Raw genomic sequence first — 25116 nt, 5'->3', positions numbered from 1 at the left:
AGTTTTGCCAGCACCATTTATTAAACAAACATTCTCTTCCCCATTTAATGGATTTGGGGCCTTTGTTAAACATACCTTAGTTCTTAAGGCAACATTTTTGCTTTATAAAAAAGACTTTTTTTAAAGAGGTCTTTTGCAGATTTGCCCAACAGAATGCACCGTTTTATTTCTTAACTGTCCCTTCCATGGGTGTTGACTGTGGATTCAATTAAAATGAAATCCTTGACAACTTCAATATTTTATCTTTTATCATGATGTTGCTTATTGGTCCAGTTGTGAGAAAATTTTTCTTTATGTTATGGTGTAATCCATACATCCATACTGGCAGACCCAGATCTTCCCTATTTCAAGGGTGCGCCTGCCTCTTGGTGTCCTGTCTACAGACTCTTCAGGAGGCCATTATTCAGGATATCTTTCCATGAGCAGAAGTACTCAGGAAAGTTATATGGTTGCTGCCTTGCTGACATGAAAGATTTTCAGTTTCTTGCTAGTCCTTTATTATTATTATTATTACTATTATTATTGTGTTTTGGGTGCAAATTTAAAGTACAAAATTTGTTTTACATTCAATAGTTCATGTATATTTGATTTCATGCCCCAATTACCATCCCTGACCATAACACACTCTTCCCCTCCCATTTGTGACCCCACCCCCCACCCTATGCCCTTCTTAAGTATGCAAACCTGTCTGTCCAGCTTTCCCTCCTTGTGACTTCTGCCCCTCTAGTGTTCCATTGCCAATTACTCTAAGGAGTGTATTTCCCTAGAGTAGGTGAGTGCATTGCCCTGGGTTAGGTGTTCTACATGTAAGTCTTTCTACTGTTGGGCAGAGAGCCAATCCTTGGGAGTGAGTTCAATCCTGGGCCCAAAGGGTATCCCACAGCCATAGTCTTAGAGGTCTCACCAGACTCCACCTGACCAGTAATTCTGGTCACTTTTGTGTTTTTGAATTTTGTTCCACGTTTTTCCTCCCACTCTATCCAGGATCTCCAGTTTTGATCCCTACCCGAGTGGTTGGCATTGGTAGCAGAGCACCATCTAGTTCCTGTGGCCTCAAGGACAATATATCCTTGGACTAATTATTTCCAAATGTCTTTTATTTTCTTCACTCTTCTTTGCTTCACATGAGAGGAGACCATTAGTTGCATCTTAGATGGTTACTCAAAAGTTTTTAAGACACCAGTTGCTACTCACCAAAGTAGGCTGTAGAACAAGATTTTTATGTACTATGTTGTGCCAATTGAGGCTGGTGTTCTCTAATACCATAGTCCTGAGTCAGCAGGCCTGGTGATTCTTTCTCCCAAGGTGTTTGGTTGGCTCTGAGAGATTACTCCAACTCTGTCTTCTGTTGCTTCTGTAATGAGTGTGACTAATTTTGTATCACTAGTATCTATGCAAGATTACCTTCATCTAAATCCTTACTTGGTCTAGGGTGCATTCCTGTTCACTGACCCCCACTTGATCTTCTCAGTTGTCTTATGCATTTATCTGCAGCCTGGTGTTTGGTGTTAGTGGTAATGTAGTATTGTGCATATGTTAGCATTTGCCTCTGTTGTCTGTAACTTATGTGCACATTTCAGTGATCTTCCCTTCCCCAGTGTCATCAGGCTGATCACAAACTATTTCCATACCATCTCTCTCCTTAATGAAATCAACATGTGGCCCGCAACTAGTCTGAAATTTTCCCTCCTCTTCCTTCTCATCCCCAGTAATGTACAAAGCAAGTTCCCTTTGCTAAGTAAACCCTTCCTTGACTTTTTACAATAATGGGCTCATACAATATTTGTCCTTACTTCACTCAGCATAATGTCCTCCAGATCCATCCACATGGTGAGATAATTCATGTATTCTTCACTATTCTTTAATGTAGCATAGTATTCCATTGTGTGAATGTACCATAATTCAGTTATCCATTCATCTGCTGATGAGCATTTAGGTTGTTTCTATCTCTTTGATTAGTGAATTGCACTATGACAAATAAGGGTGTGCATATGTCTGTTCACATCCTATCTCTCACCTCTTTATGATATATTCCTAGTAATAAAAAGCTGGATCAAATGGTATTTCTATTTTCAGTTTTCTAAGGAAACGCCATACCATTTTCCACAATGGTTCTACCATTTTGCAGTCCCACCAGCAATGTATGACAATTCCAATCTCTCTGCAACCTCGCCAGCATTTGTTATTTTCTGTCTTGTTGAACTTTGCTATTATTGCTGGGGTGAGATGATATCTCATTGTGGTTTTGATTTGCATCTGTCTAATGGCTAATGATTATGAGCATTTCCTCGTGTGTTTGTTGGCTGCCAGTATATTATCTTTAGTGAAGTGTCTGTTCATGTCCCTTGCCCATTTTTGAATTGGATTGTTTGTCTTTTTAGTGTAGCAGTACTGAACTTTTCTATAAATTTTGGTGATAAGTCCTTTGGCAGGTATGTCATAGCCAAATATTTTTCCCCAATCTGTAGGTTCTCTTTCTATTTTTTTGGATAAGTTTTTTGATGTGCATAAGAATTTAATTTTTAAAAAGGTTCCAGTCATCTAGCTTCTTTTTCAGTGCATATGCATTTTGGGTGATGTTTGATAGTCTATGTATGACATAAATTAAGGCCCCTGGGAACACTGGTGGCATACTGCCTAAGGCATTTGACTGCTAACCAGAAGGCTGGTGGTTCAAACCCACCAGCTACTCCTTGGAAGGAAGGTTGGGCAATCTACTTCCACAGTGATACTGCCTCAGAAACCCAAGGAGGGGTCCTTGATCCTTTGTCAAAAATCAGCTGTTCATATATGGATGGGTCTATCCTGTATAGCAGATTTTGAGATTTGGGAGTGTGAGACCTCCTACTTTATTTTTCTTCAAAAATGCTTTTCTTATCTGAGTTTTCTTTCCAATCTGTTATGCTAGAGCAGGAGCTCTGGTGGCATAGAGCCTAAGGCATCTGACTGCTAACCAGAAGGCTGGCAGTTCAAACCCACTAGCCACTCCTCAAAAAGAAGAGTGTGCAATCTATTTCCATAGAGTTACCACCTGGGAAACCCAAGGAAGGGTCACTATGAGTCAAAATTGACTGAAAGGCAGTGAGTTTGGTTTGGTTTGGAATGTTAGAGCAGAGAGACTGACATCAGCCACAAAACACATTCCTGCATCAACAACCTCCCCCATCCATTTTTAGCATTGACATGACAACACTCAAAATAACCCAGCAGGCTCACATCTTGGTGCAAGTCTCATGATTGAAACCAACCCCACAAAATATCTGCCTGACAGTCAAGCTAACATTTGAAGTTCTATCTAAAAGAAACCCTTATTTGGAACCCTTTGAAGTCAGCCTTATTTTTCATATTAATGAGATGCTCATTTAGCTTTCTGCAGGGGCAGGTACTAAAGTCCAATGAGTGAGAACTTTTTTTTTTTTTTTTTCCCCCAGTTCAAACAAAGACAATATAGTCAAATGAAGTTTGGTTAAATCTTTATCTCTCTCTCTCTCTCTCTCTGTGTGTGTGTGTGTGTGTGTGTGTGTGTGATTTCTGTGATAATTAATGATTTCTATTCTATGGCCCAATTCTTAACTTCTATAACTCTGACAAGACATACTTGAATAAACACTTTTTGGAATCCAAGGAGATGTATTTTCATTATTGGTAATGACAAACTATAGCTATAGTTCTTGTCATTTTATATTTAGTAGGGAGAGAAGTATAAATCTTCTGACAGATATACTACTGAATATCGCTTAATTTAACAGTGATAAACTATAAACTAAGGATTTTGTTTAGATCTCAACTTAGTTAAAAACTACAATGGGGTCATTCAGTTACTTCTTTGGTTTCTTTAACTGCACTGATTATTCATTAGAAATGGTAGAAAAGCTCTGAATATATATCAATACTGTTTTCAACCAATTTAGACTACCTTCAGTAAAATTTGGCATTTGACTGGTAATAAGAAGGCTGGTGCTTCAAACTCACCAGTCACTCCTCAGAAGGAAGATTTGGTAATCTACTTTCGTAGAGATATTGCCTTGGAAACCCAAGGAGGGGTCACTATGAGTCAGAAACAACTTGATGGCAGTGAGTTTGGGTTTTGGTTTGGTTCAATAAAATTGAGCACACTTCCATACATACCCAAGTAGGCAGCATTTTCCCAAGTAGAGTCTTTGCTCTCCTTAAAGATAAGATTCCCTTATGAGCTCTGCTTTATATTAATATTATTATGAAAGTGCATATGTGTGTCTCTCTGCTTCCACATCTCTCCATCCTGGGTCAATGGGACTCTAAGAATCACAAATACCACAGTGAGAAACCCAATACTGCCTTCCATTTGAGTAATACATGCAAATTCAAAGCATTATACAACCTTCCCAATAATCACTGGTGAAATTGAGAAACAGACCTTCCAAATTTCAGAAGTAAAATTAGGATAAACGAAAGCACATGACTGTGGGAATCAAGGTTTGGTGAATGGAAGCATGGCTGTGCTTGTGGAAAAAAGAAGTGTTACAGCACTAAGGGGGAATGGCATAGGCCAAGGCTCCCTACTGAGGAAAGAAGTATTCTGAACCCAGAGGACAAAGACTGGAACTTACCTCTACCACCTTACCTCTGATGATTCACAGGAGGTATCCACACTAAGCTGAAAAGTCCAGATTCCCTGAGAACACTGACTTTCTGACCAGCCTATCTCTAGTGTACTATATCTTAGCCAGAAAAGAATATTTACTCTCTCCTAAATGTAAAGATAATAGAAAATTAGACGCTAAGAAAGCAATTTCACTTCCTTTTTCTTTCTTCTTTGGAATGCAGACAATCACACACCTATTGCCACAAACACACTCACATACAACACACATACAAACTCACACATATACACTGTCACACACACAAACACAGATAGATATAGTCTCATTCATACACATACACATAAACACATACACTAGTCTACCTCACTTTCTTAGTTATTCCTACTGATATACAAAAAGTTTCTGTTTCATAAATTCAACACAACACATACACATGAACACACAAAGTAAATCTGTAAGCATATGTGATTGCTGATACAATTCAACTAAATTTAGGTAAGTTGATATTTAATTAAATTTCACATTTCATACTTAAAATAAAATCAAGGAAACAGAAACACATATTCTACCATAAGTACACTAAAAACTTCTTATTTATTTGTCTTTTTACTTAATAAAAAATGGAGCAAAACAAAACAAAAAACACCAATACTTGCACACTTTCAACTGCACAACAAAAAGTACAATTAAGTGTATAACAAAATACATCAAAATTTCTATAGAATATAGTAAGATCTTCTTGCCTAAATACTTCAGGTTGACAAAGTAAATCTGTAAGCATATGCAATTGCTGATACAATTCAACTAAATTTAGGTAAATTGACATTTAATTATATTCCACATTTTATACTGAAAATAAAGTCAAGGAGGAAAATAGAAACACATATTTTATTCTACCATAAGTACACTAAAAGCTTCTTATTGTTTTGTCTTTTTGCTGGAATAAAAAATAGAGCAAAACAAAACAAAAAATAACAACACTTCACACTTCAACCACACAACAAAAAGTGAAATTAAATGTATAACAAAAAATATTCAAATTTTTTTAAAATATAGTAAGATCTTTTTGGCTAAATACTTCAGGTTAACCAGATATTATCAACCTTCAGCCAGATTGCCCAACCTTTCTTCCGAAGAGTGGCTGGTAGGTTTGAACTGCCAGCCTTCTGGTTAGCAGTCAAATGCCTTAGGCACTATGCTACCAGAGCTCCTACTGCTATTCAAATTTATGCACTAACCACCAAAGCCAATGATGAGGAAATTGAAGATTTTTACCAATTTCTGCAATCTGAAATTGACCAAACATGCAACCAAGATGTGTTGATTATTACTGGTATTGGAATGCAAAAGTTTGAAACAAAGAAGGATCACCAATATTTGGAAACTATGGTCTTGGTGATAGAAAATGCTGGAGATTGCATGATAGAATTTTGTAAGACCAAGGACTTATTCATTGCAAACCTTTTGTCAACAACATAAGCGATGACTATACATGTGGATTTCACCAGATAGAATACATAGGAATCAGATTGAATACATCTGTGGAAAGAGGCAATGGAGAAGCTCAATATCTTCAGTCAAAACAAAGCCAAGAGCTGACTTTGAAACAGACCATCAACTGCTCAAATGCAAGTTCAAGTTCAATCTGAAGTTAATTAAAACAAGTCTACAAGAGCCAAAATATGACCTTGATTGTATTCCACCTAAATTTAGAGAACATCTAAGAACAAATTAGACACACTGAACACCAATGGCCAAAAAACAGATGAAGTTTGAGATGACATCAAAAATATCATACATGAAGAAAGCAAATGGTCATTAAAAAGAAAGGAAAGGAAAGGAAGAAGGAATGTACGTCAGAAGAGACTGAAACTTGCTCTTGAATAGCTAAAGCAAATGGAAGAAATGACCAGATAAGAGTTGAACAGAAGATTCCAAAGAGCAGCTCGAGAAGACAAAGTCAATTATTATAATGAAATGTGCAAAGACCTGGAGTTAGAAAACCAAAAGGGAAGAACATTCTCGGTATTTCTCAAGATGAAAGAACGGAAGGAAAAATTCAAGCCTTCAGTTGCAATATTGAGAGATTTTATGGGCAAATAGTGAATGATGCAGGAAACATCAAAAGAAGACAGAAAGAACACAGAGAGTCACTGTACCAAAAAGAATTGGTCGATGTTTATCCATTTCAGGAGATGGCATATGATCAAAACCCAAAGGTATTAAAAGAAGAAGTTGAAGATACAACTGAATGAACTGGCAAAAAACAAGGCTCCAGGAATTGATGGAATACCCATTGAGCTGTTTCAACAAATGATGTCACACTGGAGGCACTTACTCTTCTATGCTGAGATATTTGGAAGACAGCTACCTTGCAAACTGCCTGGAAGAGAAAGATTCCAATAAGATATCCATTCCAAAGAAAGATGATCCCACAGAATGTGGAAATTATCAAACAATATTATTAATATCACATGCAAGTAAAATCTTGCTGAAGATAACTCAAAAATGGCTGCAGCAGTATATTGACAAGGAACTTCCAGAAATGCAAGCTGGAGTCAGAAGAGGATGTGGAACAATGATATATCATTGCTGATGTCAGATGGATCTTGGCTGAAAGTGAAGAATACCAGAATGATGTTTACTTGTGTTTTATTGACTATGCAGGCATTTGACTGTGTGGATCATAACAAATTATAGATAACATTGAGAAGAATGGGAATTCCAGAACACTTAACTGCTCATGAGGAATCTGTACATAGATTAGGAAGCTGTTATTCAAACAGAACAAAGGAATACTGCATGGTTTAAAATCATGGAGGCAGTGTGTCTGGGTTGTATCCTTTCACCATACTTATTCAATATGTATGTTAGGCAAATAATCCAAGAAGCTGGATATGAAGAACATGGTACCAAGAGTGAAGGAAGACTCACTAACAACCTGTGACATGCAGATGACACAGCTTGCTTGCTGAAAGTGAGTATGACTTGAAGCACTTACTGATGAAGATTAAAGACTATAGTCTGCAGTATGGATTACATCCCAACAGAAAGAAAACAAAAATCCTCACAACTGACCAAAAAGCAGCATCACAAGAAAAGGATAAAAGACTGAAGTTGTCAAAGATTTCATATTACTTGCTTGGTTCCACAATCAACACCAATGGAAGCAGCAGTCAAGAAATCAAGCCATATTGCACTGGGCAAATGTACTGCAAAAGACCTCTGTAAAAAACTGACAACCAAAGATGTCTCTTTGAAGACTAAGGTGTGCCTAAACAAGCCATAGTATTTTCAATTACTTCATATGCACGTGAAAGCTGGACAATGAATAAGGAAGACTGAAGAAGAAGAGCTGATACTTTCTAGTTGTGGTGTTGGCAAAGAATACTGAAAGTATCATGGTCTGCCCAAAGAACTAACATATCTGTCCTGGAAGAAGTGTAGCCAGAATGTTCCTTGGAAGTGAGAAGGCCAGTTTATCTGACCTACTTTGTTCATTGTGGTGGTTAAGTTTGTGTGTCTACTTGGTTGGGCCTGGTTGAGTGGCTGGGCAGCTGGATGTAGTTATTCCCCATGGTGAGATTGGTACTTAATTCCATGGTGGAATCTATTAGAGCAGCTGAGTAGCTGCTTTGGTATGTAGTCTGCTTCCCACATATAAGAAACAGTTTTGGGAATGGTTTCTAGCTTATGGCACGCTTGAACCCTACATGTAGTCATGTTGTTGTTCAACAGCCTGCCATGCTCTGCCAACTTTGGGACTTTCAATGGACTTGAATTAATGGCCTGCCATGTGGTTTGGTAACATCAGGACTATGCCATTTTGTTTGTCAATCTTGGGCTTGTTAGCCACAGCAGACAGTAGCTGCCTGAGTGAAGAGATGTCTCTAGCTTCAGTGGGCCGGGAGCAAGAGGCACCAGCCTAAGGTTGAGGGGCTTTTACCCAGGCCCTAGAGCCTGGCACTAGGTAAACAGAACAGTCATGTTATCTGAAGGGGACATTCCCTGGAAACGGATATCATGCTTGGTAAAGTGGAGGGTCAATAAAAAGGGGAAGACCTTCAATGAGATGGATTGACATACTAGCTGCAACCATGGGCTCAGGTATAGCAAGGATTGTGAGGCTGGCACAGGATAGGGCAGTGTTTAGTTCTGCTGTACATAGGATCACTATGAGTCGCAGACACTTGACAGTATCTGAGAACAACAATTTAATTTAAGATTTGGAAGTTAAAAATCTACTACAAAAGAAACTTGGGCCAAAGAACTGAGTATTCTTAAAACTGTAGTGCACCTGTAGTCATCTTGTGGCAGATAGTTTTAGGATCATGTGTTGTTGTTGTTGTTGTTGTTAATGTGCCGTCGAGTCAGACCTGACTCATAGCAACCCCTCCTTGGGTTTCTGAGGCAGTATCACTATGAAAGTAGCTTGTCCAACCTTCCTTCTGAGGAGTGGCTGGTAGGTTAGAATCAAGTGTAAGTAGAAATAAAAACAAAAACAAAAATTCATTTTGTCTTCTATATAGTTGGACTTTTGAAATTATTTTTCTAAGCTCCTTGAATTCTGTCAAGTAACCCTGGGGAGGATTGATGGTCATTTAAAAATGAAACCTGTATTTTATCACCGCCTGAAAGTGCCAGACACCCCATTTAATGATATTGGTGAGAATTTTGTAAACATACAAAGGCAAAATAAAGAGATAGCTAATCACTTTCTGAGAGTCGGTACAGATTTGGTCAATCATGTGCATCTTTTAGAGTAAGGGCTCTCAAACATTCCCCATAATAGAAGAGTCTGGGAAGTTTCATTTTGTTTTCTTATTTGGGACATACTCCTATGCACATGTGCATGCACACACATTCACACATACCTGTGAAGAATGAGTTATAGCAAGCTCAATGTTTCAGCTCTCCCCACAAAATTTCTGCTCCAAACTGTTACAAGGACAGTTCATGAGTTGTGCTCAATAAGCCTAGGCTGTGCACATAACCCTATCAGGTCAATCAAAACGATGAATTCTTGAAAGACTTTTTCTCAATAAATTAACATGGAAATCACCTCCTGAACTGCTCTTCCCTAATTTGCATGTGGCTTGCTTGGGACGGCCTTGGGTGCAGGACTCTCCAGCTCCTTCAGGGAGACCTATCCTGGGCACCAATTAGAAATTCCAGCCCCACCCAATAATCATTTCCTCTTCCTTGCTGTCTGGTTTACTCCTGAACAATTATCACTGTGTCATGTCCTCCCTGAGGAAGAGATGTTTGCCTGTTTCCATCAATGTCATGCTTAGAATAGTGTTTGAAGCAGAGCAGGTACTCAGTAAATATTTGTTAAAGGAATCAAAATAACAAAAATAAGTTTCTGCTCAATAGGCATATCATACTATACAAAAACATTGTTCTACATCCTACTTTGACAAGCAGCAACTGGTATCTTAGAAGCTTGTCAGCCATCTAGATGCAACAATGAGTCTCTCCTCATCCAGAGCAAAGAAGAATGAAGAAAACCAAAGATGCATGGAAATAATTAGCCTGAGGGACTGGTACACCACGCGATCCTCTACCTATACAACTATGAGACCAGAAGAACTAGATGGTGCCAGGCTACCACTGTCAACCACTCAGTTGTTATTGTTATTGTTATGTGCCGTCAAGTCAGACCTGACTCATAGCAACCCCTCCTTGGGTTTCCAAGGCAATACCACTAAGGAAGTAGATTGCCCAACCTTCCTTCCGAGGAGTGGCTGGTGGGTTTGAACTGCCAGCCTTCTGGTTAGCAGTCAAGTGCCTTAGGCATTATGCTACCAGAACTCCTTTTGTCAACCACTAAAAGGGAGACTGATGTAGTAGACCCTGGATGGAGTAGGAAACAATGTGGAACAAAATTCAAAGTCATTAAAAAAAAAAAAAAAAAATGGACCATGTTTACTGGTCTGATAAAGCCTGGTGGAATCCCTGAGTTTATGGCCCCTATCTGCTCTTCAGATCTGGAATTAACCTACTCCTGTGGCTTCCAGCCAAACAAAAGACAGGCATATGAACTGAATATTTATATTGGGTAGATATACTCCTCGGAGAGATCAATCATGGGAAAATAGAAGGGCTGTGTGTGCACAGGAAGACAGTTCATGGGGCAGGAATGCATGGAGGGAAGGACACAGGGAAGAGGTGGCTATGGGGAGGGAGCAGGAGGTGAGCTGTTGCATTGTGGGAGATTGTAGTCAATGTCATGAGACAAAGTATATGTGAACTGCTGTACGGAAAACAACTTTGCTCTGTAAACTTTCACCCAAATCATAATAAAATTTTTTAAAAAAATAACCTTCTAAAAAAAGTATTTTTATATAAAATTACCAGGCTGTTGTAAGCTGCCATCAAGATGGCCCTGACTTATGGCAACCCCATGCACAATGGAATGTAATGCTGTCAATTCATTCATCATCCCCATGACAGGCTGAGGATCTAATAATTATGACTCATAGGGTTATCACTGGCTGATATTTGGAAGTAGATCACCAGGCCTTTTTCTTCCTAGTCTGTTTTAGTCTGGAAGTTCTGCTGAAATCCATTCAGCATTATAGCTAGGGAATTTCTGATTCCTCAGAAATGACTGGAAATGTTACACATGATACTCTTACATGTGAAATGTTGCATTATATGTTACCTTTACAAGTCAAATGTTACAAATGTGACACACTGAATGTGATGTCTACAGCTTAGTGGAAAGGGCTTCAGGGCTGAACACACATGTGTATATAAAGAGAAGTGATAAAGTGCAACAGGGATAAGGGGACATCCCTCTCGGGCTAGCTCAGGAGATTATCCTAACTCAGCTGGTCTTGAAAGAATCCCCTACCTTCACTTGTGCTGCTCCTTGTCTATAAATGGTGTGACAATCATCATCTCCCATGATTTATATTAAAAAGAAGGGAAATTGTTTTAAAATGTTTGTCAATGTAAGAGACAAGATGATTCTCATTGTTTTCCAGATGTTTGGATTCCTGACACACAATCCTAAGATTTTCTATGTACTAATGCTTTCTTGTTCCCAGGGCTGACTCCCTAAGTGCTAGAATATTTAATAGGGTCTCAGTGGTTCCTTAGGAACATTTTCCCCAGTATGGTGTGTGGATATCACCTTAGAGATTTCCAGTGAAAATTGAAAAGCAGCAGGCTGTGTTCCTTGGGGACACCTGTCCCCAGAAGCCTTCATAACTTGTACTAATTTGTGTGCATAATGAAAGTGGCTGCTTCTGTAATGATCCTTTAACCCTCCTCTCAGGCTTGCCCCTCTCTGCAGCAGTAGAGGTTTTTCACAAACAGTCAGTAGCTCTTTGAGCTTCTACTATGAAATATTCCCAAATTTCCCCACTCTGTTAAGTTCTAAAGGATATGTGTCCTGTACATATAACCTCTTCCAAGATATCTGTGCCCATTTATGGACTCATCACCGACATGTGCAACTAACTAGAACTTCATGGCCACTATAGTGACCAGGGCTGAGTGGTATGGGTCCCCAAGGGCATTCTTGAGTCACTACCACACAGCCTACCTTGACCCGCCTTCACAGTCACCCTTGGATATGGGTGCTTATATATTCTGCATGAAATATTAGTGCCTAAGGCACTTGTCTGCTAATCAGAAGGCTGGTGGTTCAAACACACTAGCCACTCCTCGGAAGGAAGATGGGACAATCTACTTCCATAGTGGTACTGCCTCGGAAACCCAAGGAAGGGTCGCTATGAGTTGGGTCTGACTCGACGGCACAATAACAACAACAACAACAACAGCTGTGAGTAGGCCCAGATTTATTTCACCCCTGCATGTCCTCTCCTTGTATTCACCCAATTGTCTTAAAGTACTAGGCTATGTTCTGCTTTCTCAACATTCTTTCCCAACCAAAGTAAACCCATTCCTGTCAACTCTGACCCATGGTGACCCCATGTATGGCAGAGTTAGTCTGTGCTCCATAGGGTTTTCAATGGCTGAGTTCTCAGAAGCAGACTGCCCATCTTTCTTCTCAGGTGGCTCTGGGTATAACTGAACTTTCCACCTTTTGGTTAGCAGCTGAGCTCACTAACCATTCCTGCAACCCACGACTCTTAAGCAAACAATTTATAACAATTTCAGAAAATGGAGTGTGTGGGGAGAGAAGCTAAGATGTTGCCTCATCAGTAGAGGGTGCTGGAAGGACACCGGAGGAGGACTGTGCCTGTGTTCCAGATTCCAGTGTGGATCTGTTCTCCAGGCTAGGAGGGGCAGGATTCTCCAATACCAGGAGAGTGCAGGGCACATCCTCCTACCCACAGCACAAGCCTGTACTGCCCAGGTTGCTGTTCCTACACTCTCTCCTGGGCACCACCCTCAGGGCTGGTAAAATATTATTTGGTATTTGACACAAATCATTATCAGTCTTAAACTGTCTGAGACACTAACTAACTCTATTCTATGAAAAAAATAATCCTGAAATATACTGTGTTTCAATACTCCTGGCATTGTAATGTTGCAGTTAGAACCTTGGTTTTCACTTGTGGGCCTTTTAAAATTCAGGGGATTTCTATCTTTATTCTCCATGGGGTGGTTTATGTATAGCAGAACAATCATGCATAAAAGAGAATTCAAGTACCAAAAAAATGTTGTCAGATACTGAGGGAAAAGAACAAAAGCAGAGTGAAGAGATATGCATATTAAAGAATTTCAGTACTGATAAAGAAATTTTTGAATCAAAATTGCTTTTGTTGGTACTTTTGATCAGTTGAACTAGATTATGGGTCAATTCTATTTACTTGCACAGGCATTTATGGGGGCTCTAAATAGGGCAACATAGAATATAGCCATTTAAGTCATGCTTGAATTATAACTTATAAACATCTCATTTATAGAATGCACCATTAAGCAATGAGATATTCCAGTTATTGTTTGGGGGAAAAGTGAGCAGGTATGACTTTTAGGTATTATTGGGCTCAGTAGTTAAAAGAGAGTAGAAGATAAGAAACAAGGAAGGTATTTTTGAGAGTTGACTTAGGAGATAAACTTGTGTGACTTTCTCCTACCCACCCAACAGGTATGTTCACTCTTCCCTCCAGTTCTTAAAAACCAAAGACACCAAACCCACTGCCATCAAGTCGATTCTCACTCATAGTGACCCACATTGGGTTTCCAAGGTGGTAAATCCTTATGGAAGGTAAATTGCCTCGTCTTCCTTCCACAGAGTGGCTGGTGGGTTTGAACCACCACCCTCTGGTTAGCAGTCAAACGCCTTAGGCACTGTGCCACCAGAGCTCCTTCCAATTCTTAATATTTTCCACACTGTCTGAATTTCCATGTTAGATATTCATATTCATTCATTCACATTAAAATCTTCCTCTCAGCACACCCAGAGCTCCTCTACCAAAAAAAAAAAAAAAAAAAAAAACTCACTGCCACAGAGTCAATCCCAACTCATAGTGACCCCCTCCTTGGGTTTCTGAGGTGGTATCTCTATAGAAGTGGATTGTCCAATCTTCCTTTCCAGGATAGGAAGGCACATAACAGCCTTCACAGCCCAGACTTCCTGGCCAGCTCTGCACTGAGACTCACTCAATTGAGAAAGCAGAGCTGTCCCCATATTGTGCTGACATCAATGTTGGTTCATATCCTTCTTAGGAATTTTGGACACCAGGGTCCTTTGGAGGCTAGAGCAAGACTGGTGGGGGTATGGGGAAGCCTAGGACTGAGTCAGGAAAACATGAGACAGAATTCAGGGAATGGCAGAGAGCACAATAAACCCTGGAGCACAATAAACTCAGAGATTGAAATCTACAAGTGTTAGTCCTTTAGGGATAGCACTTTCTCTCACCAGCTCTCCTGACCTGGGATGAATATGCCTCATTTCTTTTCTTCATTAATACCCGTCAATCCTCTAGTTAGTGGTTTACCCTCCCTTCTGCACCTATCCATGGTAACAATCAAAGAATATTTCTTTTTTTGTGAAACCCTTCTCTTGACTTTTTATAATCGTGGTCTCACACAATATTTGTCCTTTTATGATTGACTAACTTCACCCAATATAATGGCCTTTCAGTTCATCCATGTTATGAAGAGTTTGGAATTCTTCATTGTTCTTTAACATTATATAGTATTCTACTGTGTGTATGTTCGATAGTTTGTTGATCCATTCCTCCATTGATAGGCATTTAGGTTGTTTCCAACTTTCCGCTATTGTCAAAAGTGCTGTGATGAACACGGCTGTGGATGTATCTGTTCTCATGCCATGGCTCTTATTTCTCCAGTATATGTACCAGTAGTGGGATTGCTGGATCATGTTATTTCTACTTCCAGTTTTTTAAGGAAGTGTTATATTGTTTTCCACAGTGATTGTACCATTTTACATTTCCACCAGCAGTGTATAATACCCTCATTAAAAAAGAAAAAAAAAAACAAAACTATTTTTAATTTTTAATGTATGATTTCCCTCATTCAAAGAAAGATTTGAGGCAGCTTACAAAAATATAGTAGCACAAATGTAAGTTAGAAAAATAGATGAGGAAATCATGGTGGAAATGAGTAAGGGTAGAAAATAAGCCAGACTGTTTGCATTCACTTGTAGGATGAGGACTTAATAACTGGATCAGAAGTTCTCATCAGCCAAGGCAAAGTGGAAAATTCAAAGAGTATGACACCAGGTCTGGCCTTCTGGAAGTATGGATAGGCATCATAGGTGTCTCAGATATCAAGGGTAAACTGCTATGACATTTCATGAGTGGGAGTCATGTCAGAAAACTGAGTTCTGTTTCCCCCTGTACCCCATGGGCAAGCTATGTCCTTGGGGCCTCAAGTTCATATTCCTTAACAGAAGCGCAACCTGATCAGCAGCCTCCTGGGGGAAGTTTGCCTCTAAGGCAACTACTTACCAGCTCAGAGAAACCACGCACCACCTGGCGCCGCTTGAGATTCGTTTCCCCATCCAGGTTGGTAGTTTCAATGTGGCACAGCCCATCAGGGTCACTGGAGGAAAGGAGCAGGACATCTGCAGGAATGATCTCATTGCAGCGCAGGCGTACAAAGTCCCCCACATGGAGATCCATCCAGTATCGGCTGATGTACCTCTTTTCTTCCCTGGTAAAGAGACATTTGTTAGCAAGGCTGGCAAAGGTAAGTGACTTTCAAATTTGTATGACTGTGCATGGGGCTCATGTAATGTATTTTTCTACTTTGTGTGATGGAAATTTCCATAATAAGTTTATTCTGAAAACAATAATATTCTTAAAGACAGCATACTATTTGATTCTATTTGTATGAAATGTCCAGAAGAGGCAGATCTACTGAGATAGCAAATAAATTATCAGTGGTGAGGGCAGATGAATGGGAGAAACTGATAATGGGTGGAGGGTGTCTTTTTAGGATGATGGAAATGTTCTGGAACTGGATATTGGGGATGGTTGCACAGTGTTAGGAATGTGCTAAATGCCACTGAATTATTCACTTTAGAATGGTCAAAATGGTGAATTTTATATTATGTGAATGCTACCAAAATAAAAAATACTTTAAAAACTTCTAACCATTAAAAAAAAAAGAAGACCGTTTAACCATGTGACAATAGATTTGAATCAGAGGATTAGCCACTTGGCAGCTAGGACAGGAGTATGGGAGCTTAAATTTGAATCCCAGCTCCCTCTCCTCACCTTTAGCCTTGAGATAATCATATGCCTATCCACTCAGCACCACTCAAGATCACATATAGGGCATACCATTTTTATAACAATGTCATCATAGTCAGCCTTCAACACCTGCTACTTATTTTCAACAGACATTTAGAGGAGGATATTATTTGTAAGTTCCTTCTCTAATTTTTTGTTTGCTTTTTTTTGTTTGTTTGCTTGTTTGTTTGTTTTCACCTTGGAAAAATACTCTAGTTTAACCTACATAAGGCATTTTAAAGAGTTCTTTGAAGGGTATTTTATTCATATTTAAATAAGTGAAGAAACATAAACTTATCTCAACATCAATATGCAGTAAGAACTCATCAGGGAATCCTCTGAGTGATGCTGTTTTGGGTAAACCACTAGAAAACATACCACTTTAAATGTCACCTTTTTACTGGTTTCTCCCAATAAACATCATTCCCCTCCTGCTAGCATCAAGCTGCCAATGTGACCACAAATGCATTCTTCCTTCACCAACCAAACATTCTTCAGAATGCCAGGACATTCCTCAAAGTTGCTGCCTAGCTGTGACAAGCCCTGCTGCCTGCTGGCCATGTGCGTTCATTACGGTTAGCCTACTGGTCAAATCACAGCCCTGCCCCGCATTCAAGGTCAGCTCTGACACATGACACAGAAATGGTACCTTCTGTATGGCTTCCTCACTGCCAAGTACACTGGCATCCTCCTTTATTCAATTGAAGAGACACATAGCCTTGATACTTGGTAGATAAAAACAAAATTTAACCATGTTTCTATTTCCTTTTCCTAAGGTCAAACCTTGATTTTATATCATTGGAAGCACTTGCTTTTTAGTCTGCCTTCCTTAACATGACCAATAGTTGGGTTCCTACAGAAAGTATAAAGGATTTGAAACCACCTGCTCTTTCAGAAGAGAATTCCCAAAAGATAAGAGTTTCCAGTAATTTATTCTATAGAATGAATGAGGCAGGCTTGGGTACAATAAGGAGATAGTGGTCCTTGTAGTCATCAGAGGGGTAGGACTCACCTAGGAAGGTACAGATGGAGGGCTTATTGGAAGTGAGGTAGAGGAGAGGAGAAAGAAGAGGAGAAACAGGAGAATGGGGAAGTGGAGGAGGGGTAAAGGGAAGGAAGGCATAGGAGGAGGGAAAGGAGATGGAAGGAAAAGGGGAAAGAAAAAGGGAGAGGGAAGGGGGAAGAGAGAGGATAAATAGGAGACAGGGAGGGGGAATGAGAGGGCAGGAGAGGAGAGAAGGCTGCCACAATACTTTCTATATTCAGTTTATGTTAAAGAGGTTCCATTTGTAAACCTCATTGAAAACAAAGTCATTTGCCACCCTCTTTGTAATCTGAAAACATTAGCTTGACCACTCCATCAGAGTCCTTTCTTAAAGAGATCCTTCCCTAGCAGCTACTATCTAGCCATGGAAATAGCTGGTTGCCCTGCAGTATACAGACTCCTGGAGACTTCCTAGTGGAAGGTCCACATGGCCATAGAAGGCAGCACCTAAGGTGGCTTGATGATCCTGGTCACTTGAGGTATGCTTGTATCTGAATGGGAGTCACCCTACCTGAGAGCAGAGCTGTTCAGGAAGGCTGGAAAGAACACAAGGAGCTCTCGTGGTGTAGTGCCTAAGGCATTTGACTGTTAACCAGAAGGCTGGTGGTCCAAACCCACCAGGCACTCCTTGGAAGAAAGGTTGGGCAATATACTTCCATAGAGATACAGCCTCTGAAACCCAAGGAGGGGTCGCTAAGAGTTAGGTCCAACTCCATGGCAGTTAAGTTTGGTTTTGGTTTTGGTTTTGTTTTTTGGAAAGAACACTGGATTGTTCTGCTAATGGCCTACAGTTAACTGGGGGTGGGGAGCATACTCAAAACCTTCTAAACTCCAGATTCAGGAGGAATTTGCACAAGAAAACCAACATCAGGGAACCCCTTGTCACTTCAGTAGACTATGTGGGCAAGATTCCTTACTAGGGCCAAAGGTCCTGGATTGTTGGGGCTGGAGATCCAGCCCCAAGTACAGGGCCCAAACTACCCATGGAATCACTGCCTCACTCTTCACATTCATATTTATTGTTATGACTCACAAATATATACAGAATGTTTCTCCTTTTTTCAGTTGTTGTTGTTAGGTGTCATTGAGTCATCTCTGACTCATATCAACCCTATGCACAGCAGAATGAAACACTACCCAGACCTGTGCCAGCTTCATGATCCTTGCCATACTGAGTCCATCATTGCAGCTACTGTGTCCATCCATGTTGTTCAGGGTCTTCCACTTCTTCATTGACCTTCTACTTTACCAAGCATGATATCCTTCTCCAGAGAACATTACCTCCTGACAACAAGACCAAAGTAGGTCAGACGAAGTCTGTCCATTCTCATTTCCAAGGAGCATTCCAGCTGCACTTTTTCCAGGACAGATCTGTTAGCGCTTTTAGCAGTCTATGATACTCTTAGCATTCTTCTTCAACACCACAACTAGAAAGCATCAACTCTTCTCCCAACTCATAGTGACCCCTCCTTGGGTTTTCGAGGCAGTATCACTACGGAAGTAGGATTGCCCAACCTTCCTTCCGAGGAGTGGCTGGTGGGTTTGAACCACCAGCCGTCTGGTTAGCAGGCAAGTGACTTAGCCACTATGCTACCAGAGCTCCTCAACTCTTCTCCAGTCTCCCTTCATCATCCAGCTCTCACATGCATAAGGAGCAATTGAAAATACCATGGTTTGGGTTAGGCACACCTTGGTTTTCAAGGAGATATCTTTGCTCTTCATCACTTGAAAGAGGTCTTTTACAGCAGATTTGCACAATGCACTCTTTCTTCTGATATCCTGACTGCTGCTTTCATTGGTTTTGATTGTAGAACCAAGTAATATGAAGTCCTTGACTACTTCAATTTTTTCTCCATCCATCATGAAGCTGTTTATTGGACCATTTGTGAGAATTTTTGTTTTCTTTATATTGAAGTGTAATACATATGATAGACTTTAATCTTCATCAGTAAGTGCTTCAAATCATCCTCATTTTCAGCAAGTAATGTTGCATATCACAGGTTGTTAATGAGTCTTCCTCTAATCCTGATGCCACTTTCTTCTTCATGTAATCCATCTTCTCAGATTATTTGCTCAACATACAAATTGAGTAAGTATGGAGAAAGGACACAAACCTGACGCATGCCCTGTCTGATTTTAAACTATGCAGTATGCCCTTATTCTGTTCAAATGATAGCCTCCTGATCTATGTACAGGTTGTTCATGAGTACAATCAAGTGTTCTGGAATTCCCATTCTTCTCAATGTTATCCATAATTTGTTATGATCCACACAATTGAATGCTTTTGCATAGTCAATAAAACATAAGTAAATATCTTTCCAGTATTCTATGCTTTCAGCTAACAAACATCTGACATCAGTAATGACATCGCTTATGAGTCTACATGTATAGCCATTGTTTATGTTGTTGACAAAAGATATTTGCAATGAATAAATCACTGGTCTTGCAAAATTCTACCGTGTGACCTCCTGCATTAAGTCTATCACCAAGGCCATATTTTTCAACTTTTCCAGGGTGGTATGATATTTGTTTTTCCTCAGTCTTTCCTAGTAAGTCAGCTGGAAGGAATAACAAGTTCCTACCTTTAAGAGGGGATGAGAGGACCCTCACCTTGCAATTATCAACCTGCCTGTGGTTTACTCCACACTCCCTACATGCTCACACAGGAAAAGAACCATGAGAAATTATAAATAAACCTTACCTATTATTACCATAGAATCTTAATAACATTCTTCTTCCAGTGGTAAAATGAATGATTTTGGACTGCCTTGTACTTCTTGAGGCACTCTGGTGGTGTAGTGCCTAAGGCAACTGACTGCTAACCAGAAGGCTGGTGGTTCAAACCCATCAGCCACTTCTAAGAAGGAAGATTGGGCAATCTATTTCTGTAGTGATATCGCTTCAGAAATCCAAGGAGTGTTCACCGCCAGTCAGATCCAACATGACAGCAGTGAGTTTCGTTTGGGTTTTGGTTCTATTTCTTGAGGCCACTGTGCATACTGTTTGGTGGACATGATGCTGAGACCCTTCCTCTCCAAAGGAGAAGCCCCAGGAATTCCTGATATTCCCTGGGCTCTGTGCAAATGCCCTCATTCTAACCCCAACAGGGGAATGCCTATAGCCTATCTTTGTTTCTGTAAGAACCAAAAACTTATCCTAAGATTCATGGGTTGTATTTACATAAATGGCAAGACTTAATATACTAACAATATGTAATACAGTGGATTTGTTTACAGCAAATTTTTTTCAAATTAACTACAAAGTCTGCAACATGACATTTCTTCTAAGGACATCTGCTAGCAAAATGACCCCACCCTTCTCCACTCCTAGTGTACACACCCTGTACAATCTCTTCCTTGAGTGAGGCTGGAACATGGGAGTATGGTGAGCTACAACTTTTGCAGATGTAATTAAGGTTGCTAATCCTCGGAAACCCAAGGAGGGGTCGCTATGAGTCGGGGCCGACTCGACGGCAAACAACAACAACAACAACAATCAGTGGACTAAGAAGCTTTCAGCTACAGTGAGAGTGATAAATAAATTATTCTGAAGGAAAAACTCTTCTTATGATAGAGTGAGGTTTATACAACTAGTTTTCCCCTTCTGGGGGAATCTATTAACAACATTTCCTAATCAGTCATGCTAAGCCTACAGTTCTTGTTTGAACTTTCTCAAGCACTTGGTAAAGTACTTGTCTGTTGATAGAAAGGTCTGCAGGAGAAAATATTTGGCAACCTGGTCTTGTAAAAATTATACCTAAGAAACTCTATGGTGCAGTTCTATTATGTCCCATAGGCCAACTATGTGTCATAATTAATTTGATGGCACAAAACAAACAAACAAACAAAAAAATCAGTGGACACTTTGGGTTAATCAAAAGGGAGATTAACCACATGGGCCTTACATAGTCCCAGGAGCCTTCCAAGTCTAGGTCCAGAGGTCAAAGACAGAGAAAGTCAGAGTTTCTGAGTGTAAGAGGGCATATGATTGGGCTAAATGGCTAGGCCTTGAGGGTAGCTTTCAGCTGCGAGAACCTCAGCCAACATCCAGAAAGAGAATGGGCTCCCAAGTCTAGAATGCCAAGTAAGCGAATTCTGCCTGGAACCTGAATGAGCTTGGAAGAAGCTATCCTCAAATGAGAGGACAATACTAGCTGACATCTGGATTACAGCCTAGTGAGACCCTGAACAGAGTCTTGCTAACTCATGCCTAGATTCCTGACCCACAGAAACTATGAGAAAATAATCATGTATTGTTATAAGCAATTATTTCTGAGGTAACTTGTTACACAGCATTAAAGACCAATGCTCACCATTTCCAATTTCTTCAAAGAAGCAGGAGTGAGATGGTTCTCCCCTCCTGCAGCTCAGTCTTTGACCCTGTACCACTAACTAGGAATTCTACCACACTTAGTTTATAATATCCATACCAGAGTGTCAGAGGGAAAACTACTGCACATTAAAAGAATGCAGGCAAAACTGTTTCGAACTTGAATCATTCTCTCCCTACAAAAAAAAGAGCACATCAGAAAGTATGAAGGCAAAGTAAAATGTGGGGACCTTGGAGCAGAAGTCTTGAGACCTGAGCTATTTCATAAAAAAAAAAAAAAAAAAAAAAACAATATGGAAGCTGATCTCTTTGATTAGCCAAATTTCCCTGCCTTCAACTCCTAAGTGACCTACACTCAGAGTATTGATCCAAAGGTTCAAAGGGCATTTATGGAAAATGTGTCATTCTTTTGAGGTAGAAAAAAACAAGATGAAAGGGGTAGTAATAACAATGCCTTATGTTTCAAAAGAATAAAACAGGTACAAGTAAGGCTTTTTATAGAAATGATCACCCCCTCCCCTTCACCAAGACTTGAGGCAAAAGGTCAGTTGGTTGTGCCAGTGTTCTGAGGGGTGTTTCTAGGCCAGCACCTCATGTCTGGGCCTTGATTTCTCAGCTGCAAAATGAGGGTGTTAAATAGATGATTCTGAAGGAAGGTCCCTTCTTTTGATAGTTGAGTCTTACATAACAAGTTTTCCTCTTCTGCAGAAATCTGTTAACAAGATTTTATAATCAGTCATGCAGAACCTACAGTTCTTATTGGAACGTTTTCTTTTTTTTCCGTTTTTTTTTTTTTTAAATCCAAAATGACACAATGCAAGTGTGAAGAATAAGGCAGCACTAAAACCAAAAAAACCAAACTCATTGCCATGCAGTCATTTCTGGCTCATAGCAACCCCTCCTTAGGTTTCCAGGTAAGTATTTCTATGGAAGTAGAGTGGCTAATCTTCCTTTCAAGGAGAAGCTGGTGAGTTTGAAGGTTAGAACTGCCAGACTCTGGTTAGCAGTCAAATGCCTTAGGTACTACATGTGGCATAAAAATATTAAGATCTTTTAATTCATAATCTTTGCTCAATTCCTTAGGTTGAGTTAAAATATTATACTGTTTATGTTTTTAAGGTTAGTAAGAAAATAATTTCATAAGAGGAGGTAGTTGCCCCATGAAATTTAAAGTTAGCCCAAGAAATTGCCTTAAATTGTTGAAAAACATTTTTTGGGGGGGCCAGGAAATGATTGCTATTGTTAGAGAAAATGGCTCCAGTTGTTTTAACTTAACTCTTAATCCTTCCCAGAAAGTGAAAACTCATGATAAAACCATTCTGGGAAATAATTAAATAAGCTATAACTACACTATAGAATGCAGACATGCATAACAATAAACCAATCCAAGCATTTTAAGTGAATGACAATCAAGCATTTTGAATTTCCCATTTGAGAAATTTGTTAAAAGTTTGTACTGTTGTGGTGTGGTGAATTATTTAATATAGCTCTTCTAGCCATGGTCTTTGTGACCCCCACAAGATGACTGGGTGGGACTACCCAAATGTGAGGTATTTGTGGCCCACCAAGTGGATTGGAATAGTTTGCTAATAATGTAAATAATGTACATCACACCCTTGCAGTGTAGGACTGTGTAAATGAGGTGTTTTGAACCCTAATGGGATGGCTATTCTGTTTTGCAAGGTTGGGCAATCTATTTCTGTAGTGATACTGTCTTGGAAATCCAAGGAAGGTTTGCTATATGAGTCGGATCCACTGAACGCCAGTTGAGTGTGGTTTTGGTTTGTAGGCTTAAAATGAACCACCTCAGAGGCAGAAAGGGATATCTCACTACCATCAAGGAACAACAGCCAAAAGTAGAGTGCATCTTTTGGACAAGCAATTCCTGTGCTGAATCCCCTTGACTCAGGAGACAGAGAGAGCGGTAACAGTCTGCTGAGATGGTGAGAGACAGCAAGAAGTAGTAACAGAGAAAAAATGGAAGCAAATCTCAACAGCAGACCCTGGCAGCAGAAACTGGTATGAGACAGAATGGTAAGCTTCCCAGCCCACAGAGTGAGAAAGCTGAGTACCTTCAGGAAGGAGCCTTGCTGGGGGAGTTGGGTGCCACTCTGGCTACCTGTTGGTAGAGCTAAAAGAACTCTGGGCCTGCAAGAGGTCACAAGAACAAGAAAACAAGCCTACAGAAAAGTAAGCCTGTGGCACACCTGAGAAGCAACTTTCCTGACTGAAGAACTGTATCTTAAGTCATTTCGGATCCTGAATTGTAATCTGTTCCTTCCCTAATAAACCCCATAATTGGGATTATTGTCAGTGTGACCACTGAAATGAATTATTGAACCCAGAGAAGAAGAAAGTGCCGTGGGAGGGATTGTTAGTGTCAGAACTGGCAAGTAATTTGGAGGATGGTGTTATGTCTGACCTCTGCTTCACAGAAAGCAGCCTTAGGCTATTGATGCTGATGGTGATTCTCTCTCTCCCTCATGAAGTTACAGGAAGTCAGACAATGCAGCACCCATATCACTTTTACTGATAATGTCAGAAGTGACATTCCTTTAAGGGCTTCAAATTTATGGAAGCATGGGAATTTTTAAGACAAAGAAGGAAGGGGCATGGGAAGTGAAACCTTTGGTTTTTAGTTCATTACATTGGTTGTTGTTACCTGTAATGACTGAAAGGAAATGTAAGCAAGATTATGCTGAAGCTAAGAGGAAAAAAGCAACCCCTGGAATGGCCTGGGGTAAGAGCCAAGACCCAGGCCAATTAAATGAGATGATTGACAAGAGGGCAAGATCAATTGGATCTACCCAGTCAGAGGCCCAAAACTATATGGAAGTGAATGGGAATTTTTTTTTTTTTTTTTTAATTGTGATTTATGTCTCTTCTTGTCATGGCTCTCACTTATTTAGGATATATACCAAGCAATGGAATGGCTGGGTCAAATGGAATTTCTAATTCCAACCTTTTCTTTTTTTTTATTTTAATTGTGATTTGAGTGAAGATTTACAGAGCAAATTCACTTTCCATACAGCAGTTCACATACACTTTGTCTCATGGCATTGACCACAGTTTACCACAATGTAACAGCTCCCCCTCCCACCTCCTCCCCATAGTTATCTTTTCCCAGTGTCCATCCCTCCATGCACTCCTGCCCCTGAGCTGTCTCCCTGTGCATAAGCTCCCTTCTTTCTCTCATGATTGTTCTCTCCAAGGAGTGTATCTATCTGAGGTAAATGTTCAACTAAGATGCCTGTTTTTTTGTTTGGCTGGAAACCACGGGTGTGGGTTCAATTCCAGACCTGAAAGGCAGCTAGGGGCCATAGTCTCAGTGATTCCACCAGGCTCTATCAGACCAGCAAACCTGGTCTCCCTTCCCCCCCTTTTTTTTTTCTCCAAATGATTTTGAGTTTTGTTCCACATTGTTCTCCCTCTCTATCAAGGATCTCCTACATAGATCCCCTTCCAAGTGGATGACAGT

At 40.0% G+C, this 25116-nt stretch overlaps 1 protein-coding gene across 1 annotated transcript in view; it reads right to left on the bottom strand.

The window, feature by feature from the left end:
- Window positions 1-25116, bottom strand: part of ATP10A (ATPase phospholipid transporting 10A (putative)) — a 352646-nt gene that overhangs the window by 206508 nt on the left and 121022 nt on the right. The window contains exon 2 of the mRNA XM_007945983.1: window positions 15479-15683. Coding sequence (XP_007944174.1) covers window positions 15479-15683 — 205 coding nt within the window. The remainder of the gene's footprint in view (window positions 1-15478; window positions 15684-25116) is intronic.

The sequence above is a fragment of the Orycteropus afer genome, unplaced genomic scaffold (genome assembly GCF_000298275.1).
Source record: "Orycteropus afer afer isolate SDZICR_OR568_19922 unplaced genomic scaffold, OryAfe1.0 scaffold00146, whole genome shotgun sequence".
Taxonomy (NCBI): domain Eukaryota; kingdom Metazoa; phylum Chordata; class Mammalia; order Tubulidentata; family Orycteropodidae; genus Orycteropus; species Orycteropus afer.
This window is presented reverse-complemented; position numbering and strand designations above follow the sequence as displayed.